The following is an 11,378-nucleotide window of genomic DNA, read 5'->3' as shown; positions in this document are numbered from 1 at the left end:
ATTCGAGCCGCCGGAAACAGACAGATATCCACCAAAGCGGCACCAGCTGAGGAATTCTGAGACTCTTGGAGCAGAAGGTAAATCAGCAACGCTACGGTTACTTTCGGATTGACTGGCTAACCTTCTATGTTCAGCAGCAAATGTGCTCAATGCCATGCCTGATCTACACTTCTCAGTGCGGACTCATTTAGGGACGAAGGGAATCGCGAACAGAGAGACCAGACACAGATTCCAGCAGAGTTAGATGTCTGTTGGCCCTAATAAATTGCGCTCCAATGAGCTATTGACATATGGGTGCTTGTTACTCGCTTTCAAGCTCGGTTCTTGGTCCAGATCAATTGAAAGCACAGACCCGGACTAGGCTCTCCACAAGTGACGGTCTGGCAGACATGGCCTGGAACATCGAATCACACCATTCAACCATCAGAATCACAACAATGACCTCCGGGTCACCAGAAGATCCTGTGGTTACATCGGCTTCGTGCCATGGACGATAACATGGCTCCCTACGGCATTTTCCAAACCAAATGCCAGATGGCCCCTTTCGTTGGAAGGTTCTCTTTGTGGTCTTATGATGACTTCGATGGCCTCCTTCCACAGAGTTCTCTCATTGCATTTTTTGTCGCGGCACCTACGACTGTTCCTAACAACAAGCCAAATAGTGTCATTTCCACGTCAGTGTGCCCTTACTTATAGTACTGAAGTTTCATTCTGTTGAGCTACATATTGTCATAGTTGCAGACAGACCTGTCTCGGCGACGCAAGGCCTTACGCTACTGCAAAGCAATTTGATATCATTAGAACCGACACGCAAATCCAAGAGCAGTGCTGGTTGGTACCCACAAGGATCTCCCCACCGATGCTTCATAGCTGAGCCAGGTCAACCGACAGTGTGCCTTCCTCACGGTGTTCTCGTGCCAGAGAAAACATTATTGTATTGGCAGGTCGCCGTCGTGGCAAGATCTCTTGTCGCCGTCGATGACTCATTGACTTCTTTGTTGGCTAGGGGATATAGCAAGAACCTACAAGCGTCTGGTCTCTGGAATGATCATTCTCACCCTGCAAGCGCGTTTCAATCTCCTTCTGACGTGGGGAAGATGCGAAGAAACTGAAATGTATTCCTCCCAAAGCAGGTGAGCTGATCAGAGCAAACAACGACGATATGAATCCTACGACGGAAAAATCGCCTTCCGCAATTCTTCATCCACACAGTCATCCTTCGAACTAGGACCCTCCTTTCTCCAAGACAGCCAGTCTCTCGCCATCGCTCCATTCTGACTTCTCAAGACACCCACTGACACATCGACCACTTCTGGCCGACTGTTGTTCCAATAGAATACAGTTGCGCCACATCTTCCACAGAAGCTCCTGCATGCATTCTTGCTAGACCAAATATGCCTCAAGGTGGTGATCTCATTTGAGCCTTCTTCGTCAGCCTCTCGACCAAACTTTAAAATTGCCCCTGTGTTGGCATGCCGTATATTGGAGGGGGGAATATACACCCAGGGCTGGAAAGAGACTCCAATGGCCAACCTGCATGAGCGACAGGCACAGAGGCCTGCAACATAGTGGGTCTTCTTTTCGGGAATATACCTCTGTGGAAGTTTCAGCGATTGAAAATCTGGACGGGTGATTTGGATGTGGACTCCTCCGCAGTGACATTTGGCATCCAATGTCTCGCTCTCAGTGGCTGGTGCGCGTTCGGCGAGCAGGGAGAGTTCCCTCAATTCAACCTCGCTGACCCGTCTGCTGGTGTGAGGACGTCCCTCCCAGCATTCAACCTCCCGTCCTCCGAGTTTGACCATTTGCGGTGCCAAAGCGCCATCTCCTGTGTCGGTGACGAAGATGTGGTGAATGGGTCGAGTAGTGTTCTTTGCATGGGACTCAGACCCCGTCTGCTCGAGCACACCTCCCATAACCCACCATCTGCTTGCATCGGCTCCTGTTTCCTGAATCAACATGTGCGACCCGCATTTGCCGCAGAACCACCTGCGACGTGTGCCCGAGCTGTCGTAGGGTACTGTGCGCTCCAACACACCCTGAGGGGGAGGCTGTGGTAGCTCAGGAGACGATAGGTACAACGCCCCAGTAGCGTATCGGCAATCGGAGCAGTGACAGAATTCACTATCCAGGGGCAGCTGCTGATCGCTTGGGAGAGCGTACGAGATGGCTCCACACAGACATGTCGCCGTGACGCGTGGTGAACCAGGTTTCGGTGTCATGGCCATACGTGCAGAGCTGTGTGCCGTTTGGTAACACAAAAATTTCAGTTTAGTGGGATCTGGGGATGTTTCTGGTGTATGGGGTTTGAGCCTTGATGCGTTGAGTTGAGTTGAGTTGAGTGCGTTGTGTGTTGGGTGAGTGATCGTCATTACCTACACGACGTCTTATGTCATTTTTCAGGCCACAACACTAACAATTCTTGTCCCTGTGGCCGTATTTCGTTAGGCCGAACTCCACCTCGTGTAACCGATGCTAACCTCGCGCAGTGTTTTCGCCGTTTTCCTCTGGATCCACTTGGTGCCACCTCCACCTCCACCTCGTCACCTCCGCATTTTTACCAAGACCTTTTCGATCCTCTATGCCGACACAAGGCTGAGGCCCCTTAAGTTTAGAGATGCTAGAGACTGGTGCATGTACACACAGTCTCACTAACTCTAACTTGTGACTCACTATGTACCGCACGGAATGCTAGTGAGGGTTTGAAGATAGAAATGTCACAAGAAGAAGAAAAATGCAATGTAAAGAACAACAATTTGGAGAGAGAGCAGGCGTACTTAAAATACGCCGGAACGCACGGGCAAACTTATCGACTTCGTTGTTGATCGTCAACTACCACTAAGATGTACAAAACTTTCGTGAAGCTGCGATTGAAGGAACAGGGTACAACGATGAAGAAACTAGCCTGACCCTCCACCCAAGATATGCATTATATGGACTTTGATAGATATGCAAGACAGCTTTGAAATGGAATGAGAAGAGAATTATTGCACCTTCTCCGATGACTTGTAAGTACCTCGTACTTAAGAATTATATCCGCATCCACATTCAAAGTTTCCTGCCAGCTTCGTAACCACTTATTTTCCCCGGTGTAAAATCCGCCCCGTCGCTTGAAAAAGAAACCTGAAACCAGCTAGTGGTTCTTCTTCTTCCTCATCGGCCCTTTCTAAATTGTGCTGCTTTATTCGCGAGTGGTGTTAATTGGTATTCCCAGAGTAAGGTTTTTTTTTTCGTTTGGTCAACCTTCAGGACTAGATGGCTAGGTATCGAAGAGGCGATTCGTGGGGAGTCTCTAGGTAGAGACTCTAGATCAGAACCACACGATGTTGAGGAGGACTGCCAAGGTGATCAAATCCTTGTCTCGGCTTAAAGCGACAACTGTGGTAACGAATCACCGCATGAGCCGCGGTCATGCACGAGGGCGTCTCAACTTTGATCAATCTCAGAGTCTGTTGCGGGTTTTAAGGTGGCGACTTGATAGCGAATCGTGTATTTGTCATCCCTTGTGCACTCAGAAAGACAGCAATAGGTTCGCCATGTGGTATTTGTATTTGCTGACAATGTCACCTACATTAGGTACACACATCCACTGCTCGCCTGCGCGGCGGCACGCACGTGAGTCTCGCTCAATACTACAGAGGGTTACACGTCAATGTATGTCTGTGGTACTAAGTGTCTGTCTCCCAGGCGTGGATATCATCCAAAGCATACGTCGCTCCTCTGCGACTAAGCCTCTCGGATCGCAGACACGGTGCCCTGGACCTCGCCCTAAACCTTTTCAACACGCTGCGGGATGGTGGTGACGGCAACCTCCTCGAGCTGCTGCACGTGCTGTACCTTCTCCTCAACAACGTCCAGGTCGAGGTGGGCAACCTCTGCGTCCTCGCCGTCGAAGATCTTGGCCACCTCTTCAAGCGTCACGCCGCGCGTTTCGATGAACAGGAAAGCCACGAAGATGACCTCAAAAAGGAGCCAGCCCTGCACAAAGCAGCCAGACGTCAGCAAAATGTATCCCAGCGATCAACTGCATGCTCGATCACAAAGAGGTGGGCTTACACAATAGATTGAGTAGAACCTCCAACGCGGTTGGAGATGCGCGAGGCCGATCGGGTTGATGTACCTAAATTACAATCAGAAAAACCGGATCTCTTTTCATTGGCCGAGTCGACTTACTGGTTAAACACGAGAGCAGCTTGAACGAAAAAGTTCATGAGCATGAGACCCTACCGGCCCACCGTCAGTACAAGTCATTTCCCAGAAGGGTCGTTTGTGGACGTTCTCTCACCTTTGCACGCAGTTTGTACGGCATAATCTCGACTGTGTACCCCACCAGCAAACCGGACCAAGCAATGTTGTAGAAGACACCGTGAAGGAAGATGAAGAAGATGACCGTCTTGCCTGCCGCGAGGTTGCCGTCGAGGTCATATAGAGCCGAGCAGGCCGTCCAGAGGACGAAGCTGACAAACATACCTGTTACGGAGAATTAGCACAAGACAAGACAGCTAGCGTCTCAAAGTTACTGACCCGCAGTCGCAGTCAAGAATAGTGGGCGTCTGCCGAACCGATCAACGACTGCTGCGGCGATGAGGCCGACAATGAGCTATGAGCAGGTCAGCGATCCAGCCACCTTCGAACCGAAAGTGACCTACTGAGAGAATGGTCTTGGATCCGTTGATCTCAAACTGCTCGTTTTTATCTGTCACACCAATGCTCTTCATCACAATGGCAAAGTAATAGCTGGTCAACCCATTGCCGCTCCATTGGGAGAAGAGACCAAGGGCGACGACAAGCAGCAGTCGATAACGGTTGCCCTTGGTCCGCAGGAAATCCAAGAAGCTGCTCGACTTCTTCGACTCGAATTCAAGGCGAAGAGTCTCCCTAATTTCGCGGTACTCGAACTGGACGGTGAGGTCCATCTCGTCCCCATTCGAATGGTACTTTGCCAATGTTGTCAGGGCTTCCGCATGGCGATCCTTGGAGATCAGCCAGCGAGGTGACTCTGGGATGATCCAGATAAAGCAAAAGAGGATGAGTGTTGGGAAAGCTTGAAAGATCGACGGGATGCGCCACGACCAGTTGTTCTTGATGGTAAAAGTGCCAAAGGTGATCCATGTCGCTGCAATGGAGCCAATGTCCCAAAGCTGATTGTAGACTGTCGTCACTCTCCCGCGATGTTGCGGGTGGCACAGTTCAGTCAGAAGGAGAGGAGCCGAGTTGGAGCACATGCTGTTGCCAAATCCAACAAAGAAGCGGCCGGCGATGAACATGGAAAAGTTTTGGGAGGCACTTTGAATAGCGACGCCGGCAAAAAGGAAAACGCAGCCAGCCATGATGGCGATGCGTCGGCCATAGATGTCGCACAGATATGGCCTGACGGTGTGATCAGCGGCAGTCTTCGTTCACAAGAGGTCAACCTACGCAAACGGGAGCCCTGCGAGACTTCCAATGCTATATATCGACCCAAAGAGGCCGAGAATCGACCCAGTGGGATGGTTGAAGTAGTCTTGCCAGACATCGAGGATTTGGAGGCCGTTCAACATCGACCTGGCGAGTGTGAGCAGTGAGACAGAAAGCCTGGACGGGAGACAGACCCGTCATATCCTGTCGTCGCCGAGGCAAAGAACAGCGCAATGGCCATGCCATAGAGCTTCCTCAGACCTGGGTCCTTGTACCAAATGACCCTTCGAAGCGCAGGAGCCTCAGCAATGGCTACTTGTCGCTCCGTCTTGTGCATAGGCTGCACGACCGCGATACCGACCATTTTGAAAGATATGCCCTTTGTGGAGTCTGGAATACTTCAGCAATGGAGTAGAAGACTGCCCAGGTTCCCAGATTTCTGGGGGTCACTTCCACGCCAGCATATATGTCCTCAGTTCGCCATATCGAAATGTACTGCCGAGGGCCTTGGTATAGGCGGGTAGCAAGCAGCACCATGCCGTTCGGCTGTATTATTCGCGATGCCTTTGTCGAATCAGGAGATCGCCAAACTCCATATCCCGGGGGTGATATTGAAAGAGCTGCAGGTACCTCAATTCAGCCTTCTTTAGGCTAATAGGAGAACGCCCTGTCCCAGGTTCGACCATCTCCAACCCGTCGATCACTCCATGGAGTCGTTGTGGGATAGTTTATTACCCCGAACTGGATCCTGGGGTCTGAAGTCAAGCACGCCTCATTCGCTCGTCAACCCAAGCTTGTAAAAGCTTCGGGGGCCAGGCGGTAAGCACAGCGCAGATAGTTGTGTTATTTGCGGTGGAGCTAGTGGCGGAAGATATCGATCCCACCCTGTTGCCATTTTACACGGTCTGATGGTGCAAAGCATATGTTGATACGAGTCAGTCGCGGACGAGCTATTGTGAAGACATTGATTCCGATGTAGCCCCGACGAGATGATTTGGTGAGTTGCTTTGAATATTGACTGTCGATTGCCCAGATGGGAGACTGAAGTGCCAGATCCAGGGTCCATTCTTCCTTTGCAATAATTCGCATTTACAAGATGTCTTGCTTAGTGACTTGGGAGTATGACTGGTTGTTTGCTCTCGATGACCTCTGGCAGACTCAAAAGGGAATTTCTAACCCATTTTCTTGGGAGTTCAGCTCCTTTCGCCTCCCACGAGGATATCAAGAGACCCCGCAACAGATATGTCGTGTCAAAACTGCCACAAATGCCCCGCTGCCGGGTAGGTCCTCGCACCCGTGGGCCAAACCCGCCAGCCCCATACCCCATATCTCGCTGTGAGCCAACAAGCAAAGGAGAGGAGAGCGGCACTTCCTCTACGACTCCCCGGGTGACTGTCCGCTCGGTGTTCTGAACCTGGTAGCCGTGATATCATCTGAGGTTTGGGTAGGGAACATTCCGGCTAAATACAATCGAATGTCATTGGTGAAAAACATTAGGGTTGCAAGATCCCGTGTAGCGCTCGTCCTTTGGTATTGCCGCTGCTTATAACGTCGGAAGTCGAGTATTAAGGCTGAACAGGGCACAAGATTTTGATATCTCAAGAAAGGCACCTGCCTTTTTTCCCCCTAAAATTGACTGACTCGAAAGTAGCAATGGAAGGCAGAAAGTTCCGGCATCTGACTTCTGAGCAAGTCGACTGTTTCATGAAGTATGGTTATCTGCGCATTCCAGGCTGTTTCACTCGCGAAGCTGCTGAGGAATGGACAAAGGATGTCTGGGTGAGGCTGGGCTTTGACCCTAAAAACCCCGACACCTGGACGACCGAAAGGACCAACATGCCGGGTCACGGAGAAGTATTGGTCAAGGATTTCGCGCCCAAAGCATACGACGCCATCTGCGAGCTAGTCGGGGGGGAAGAACGCATCACGGAGGAATCCAAGTCGTGGAGGGACAGTTTCATCGTGAACCTGGGAACAAAAGAGCACGAGGGCAAGGAAGCACATCCCAAAGAGTTACCCGGGTGGCATGTGGATGGTGACTTCTTTGTACATTTCCTAGATTCTCCAGAGCAGGGTCTGCTTGTCATCCCTCTATTCACAGATATTCTGCCCAACGGCGGCGGAACCTGGATTTGCTCCGAAGGGATTCCCAGGATAGGGAAGTGGCTTTATGACCATCCCAAGGGCGTCCTTCCACGAATGACGCCAATCGGAGCGACGGAGAATTTCGAAGACGGCCTGGAGTTCTACAACAATCTCGTACAGGGCTGCGATGACACCTCTTTCCACGAGATGACAGGTTCGGTTGGCGATGTCATCCTGCTGCATCCCCTGATGCTACACTCGGCTTCCAAGAACGGACGCCGCTTACCCCGGATCATCACCAACCCGCCGGTCTCGCTGGTCCAGCCCTTCGAGTTCGACCGCGAGGACGAGAGCCAATACAGTCTTGTCGAGCTCAAGACGATCAAGGAGCTCGGAGGACAAGACAAGCTGCGAGGGTGGAAAATTCAAGGGAAGAGGGACGCTGTCGTGCCGGAGCGAGTGAGGCGTCAAGCCAGGATGCTGGAGGAAGAGAAGAGAAGACTCAAAGAGCGCGAATTGCAGAGTCAGACACCACAGGCCGTTGCTGTTGCATAGATTTCATATCTGTATTCCTTTGGTGGCTGGGCAGTAGAAATATACGGACACAGATGTTCGAGGAGCCCATCTGTGGGCATCATTTCGTCCATACCTGTGTCAGATCTATTCCATCTTGTAGATGTGTAGTCGTTGGCAATAGAGAATGGACTGCTGCTCGTGATTACCAGCACGGCAAAAGATGCCCGTTGATCCACTGATTCGCCGTGGAGACGTTGTCTAGTCCATGCGTGACTTCGCTCCGCAGTCCGCATCTCCAACATTTCACTTCTGATATCGACCAGCAGCCACATCTCACAACCCCTGGCCAGCCCAAGTCTCAAGAACCTATTCTGCCATGCACCAACCTTCATAGAACTGCTGATTGTACAGCATGCCCGCGCTGGGCCGCCACGGCAGAAACGCATCTGCACCGCCGCCCATATGTCCCTAAAACCACCCCTCCTCGCCGTCCCGTCACGGCACCACCAACAACCACGAGACGACCAGCAGCAGCAGGATCAGGAAGACTACGACTATGAGATCACGATCCGCTTCTCCGCGTCCCTGCCGGACCTGCTCCTGTCAATTCCCGCCTCCCTCAATGCCAACACGGCCACGCTGAAGCAGCTGATCCGGTCGCGCATCCCTGACGCCTACGCCAAACACCGCATCCGGCTGATCCACGCGGGCAAGGCCCTCGTCGACGATGTCCCGCTTGCGGCGTCGCTGAAGAGGAACGTCTCCAGGCCGCCGAGTCGGATCGGCACGCCGGGTCCGTACGATGAGAGATCTAATGGCTCTGTCGCGGCCGGGAATTCTGGGGGTGACAGGAGACTGGAACTTGGAAACAAGGGCAAGCAACCCGTGCGGGATCCGCCGGCGCAGGCGAGAATCTACATACACTGCTCGATAGGCGACATTGTCCTCTCCGCTGCGGAGTTGGCAGCTGAAGCGGCGATTGCGGCATCCGCCAAAGCGAGCGAGGACCAAGATGAGGACACCAAAGCGGCCACGGACCCAGCGCAGCAGCAGCAGACGACAACGACGCCCGCGCCTCGCGGCTTCGACCGTCTCCTCAACGCCGGCTTCAGTGCCACCGAGGTACAGTCCCTCCGGCTCCAGTTCCTTGCGATCCAGGCCCACACGCACACGCCCGACACGATGCCGTCACCCAACACGCTGCGGAACATGGAAGACCGGTGGCTCGACAACTCCACGACGGGCGCGAACGCCGACCTGGGCACCGACACCGCAGCAGGCTCTGCCGCGGGGATCGGCGGCGACGACGACATCCAGGCCGGCGCCCTCGACGACATCATCTGGGGCACCGCCATGGGCTTCTTCTGGCCCGTCGGCTGTCTGGTGTGGGGGGTGCGTGAGGAGGGCATCTGGAGCCAGCGCCGCAAAATGGCCGTCATCGTGGGGTTTTTGTTGAACATTGGACTGGGCATTATCAGGTATACCGGTTGAAATTTTCATCTTGTTTTTTTGTAGGATCGAGGCGGGTCTCATGTATCACGAAAAGATCGACGTGTTTAGACATCTTGTCACCCTGGTAGAGCATACTGTACGAGGTATAATTTGTGGAAACCCGAAATGACACCCCCATTCGAGACTTTCCTCTGATCTGATACTAAGGGCTTCTATAACAAAGCGGCCCATCCAAACAGGAAACACCTTTTGAAACGCCTGCAACATCAATTCATATGCACAACAGTCTGGATAAAGCCCCATCCAGACTGTCCATTATCCACGGGTCGACTTCGTCCACTCGCTCAACAAGCTCAACCGCTCACTTGAACTTGCTATATATTACACCAATGATAAGCAGCACTAGCACTGTAATGATCGCGATGGTAATCACGCGGTTTGTAGCCATTCTGTTGGGATTCACCAAAATCAAAGCACATAATGTCAGCTCACACTCGGCTTAAGTCGCGTCGTCAAAAATGGAGAGAGATTCTTACCTGCGCGCCATCCCACGAAGCGTCTTCACACTTCGATCCACGTAGCCTTCGCTCTGCAATAGATTTCTGTGTGTGTTTTCAATCACATTCCTCTGTTGGTGTAGATCTGCCAGTGTGGACGCTCCAATCTGCTCCGTCTCGAGCGCTATCCGTTGTGACTCTCTTAACCGGTCGGAACTCCGTCCCAGCCGCTCTGTGCCCGAGAGGAGCTGCTGGCGTTGTTCAAGCTGCGCATCTCTGGGGCCTCCTTCTGGGTCGTCTGTGTACCTGTCGCCGAACAGTTGTTTCCGCTCGGATTCGGCGAGCGATTTCAGTTTCCGTGCCAGGGTGTCGATATCGGACTGGTGGTTGCGGAAGCGCGAGTTCACTTTGCTCCGCTGGGAGGTCGGGATGTTGGATTTCTCCAGGTTCATCTGGTCAAGCTACATTCGCAAGGACGTCAGAAGAGTCCAGCCCGCATCACTTTCCACAATAGCGGGAGGAGCGAAACATACCAACTCCTTGGCCTCATCAAGAGCCCTCTCCGCAGCTCGTATCGCAACCTTTCTCTCCTCCCCCGCGAGTTCGGGGATTTGGTCCAACTTCTGATTCACGTCTGCCTGGACGAGTTTCAACTCGGCTTCGTAGGTGCTAAAAAGCTCAGAGCCCGCATCGGTGTCGAGTGGGTTCGCCATTGTTGTGAGTTGCCGGCGAGGACCTGGAAACGAGTTGCAGTTCGAGGGTATAACTCAGGGACTAGTTGCAGGACTTTGTCAGAGGAGGCGGTTTGGAAGAGAGGGGATGGGCGAGGTTGGAAAATCGGCGTGCTAGGGAGGCCGTCCGCAGGCACGAGAGTAGTGTTCTGTCTTTCGGTGCCAGAGGTGAGAAGGATAATTCGGCGAGGCGGCGATATCAGATCGTGGAGTGTAACTGAGGACGTTACGGTAGTGCCTTGGGGATGTGTCCGCAGTTGACGTCGGCTAGAGGACAGACGCTCACAGCCCGGTCCTGTTTTGGAAATTCCCGACGCCGCTTTTGGCGCCTAGATTTCTCGAACTCTTATCGAAGTGCAGGCCGCCGTTGCTTCCGCCTAGCAACTCTCGGTGCTTCTTGCCGAACACTGACGACAAGGGGGCACCCTGTGCCTCTGCCAGCCTCCCTTATCTCGCTCGCTAGGAAGGAAGTCAGGAACTTGCACCCTCCAGCAATAGCCTAACTTAAATCTGTCCTCGAAGCTTCCCCATCTATTTCATGCTCCTTGAACATCCTTTCTTGCGCAATACTTTTGATGCCAAGTCAATCTTCAACTCTCTTCTCACTGGGGAACCACTGCGACATTTCATCCTCATACGTGATGATCGCATCCTCATATGCTAAGACGCCAGTTGAGTCCTCGCGGGCCAGGACTGCCCC

General features: G+C 52.7%; 4 protein-coding genes across 4 annotated transcripts; 2 read left to right on the top strand and 2 right to left on the bottom strand.

Annotated features, from left to right (window-relative positions):
- Window positions 1-3,768: 3,768 nt before the first annotated feature.
- Window positions 3,769-5,761, bottom strand: Z517_07538 (uncharacterized protein; the record flags this gene model as incomplete). Its single annotated transcript, XM_013426059.1, has 8 exons — window positions 3,769-3,978; window positions 4,057-4,120; window positions 4,174-4,223; window positions 4,286-4,470; window positions 4,525-4,600; window positions 4,650-5,370; window positions 5,419-5,544; window positions 5,592-5,761. 8 exons carry the CDS (start codon window positions 5,759-5,761, stop codon window positions 3,769-3,771), a joined length of 1,602 nt encoding a protein of 533 aa, XP_013281513.1.
- Window positions 5,762-7,050: 1,289 nt separating this feature from the next.
- On the top strand, window positions 7,051-8,037 carry Z517_07537 (uncharacterized protein; the record flags this gene model as incomplete). Its single annotated transcript, XM_013426058.1, has 1 exon — window positions 7,051-8,037. The coding sequence occupies one exon, from the start codon at window positions 7,051-7,053 to the stop codon at window positions 8,035-8,037; it is 987 nt and encodes a 328-aa protein (XP_013281512.1).
- A 423-nt stretch (window positions 8,038-8,460) lies between these two features.
- On the top strand, window positions 8,461-9,489 carry Z517_07536 (uncharacterized protein; the record flags this gene model as incomplete). The annotated part of the gene is made up of 1 exon (XM_013426057.1): window positions 8,461-9,489. The coding sequence occupies one exon, from the start codon at window positions 8,461-8,463 to the stop codon at window positions 9,487-9,489; it is 1,029 nt and encodes a 342-aa protein (XP_013281511.1).
- A 322-nt stretch (window positions 9,490-9,811) lies between these two features.
- Window positions 9,812-10,660, bottom strand: Z517_07535 (uncharacterized protein; the record flags this gene model as incomplete). The annotated part of the gene is made up of 3 exons (XM_013426056.1): window positions 9,812-9,899; window positions 9,987-10,408; window positions 10,481-10,660. The coding sequence occupies 3 exons, from the start codon at window positions 10,658-10,660 to the stop codon at window positions 9,812-9,814; spliced, it is 690 nt and encodes a 229-aa protein (XP_013281510.1).
- Between the last annotated feature and the right edge of the window lie 718 nt (window positions 10,661-11,378).

The sequence above is a fragment of the Fonsecaea pedrosoi genome (assembly GCF_000835455.1).
Source record: "Fonsecaea pedrosoi CBS 271.37 unplaced genomic scaffold supercont1.5, whole genome shotgun sequence".
Lineage (NCBI taxonomy): Eukaryota > Fungi > Ascomycota > Eurotiomycetes > Chaetothyriales > Herpotrichiellaceae > Fonsecaea > Fonsecaea pedrosoi.
Note: the sequence above shows the minus strand (reverse complement) of the source record. Positions and strands in the feature narration are given on the sequence as shown.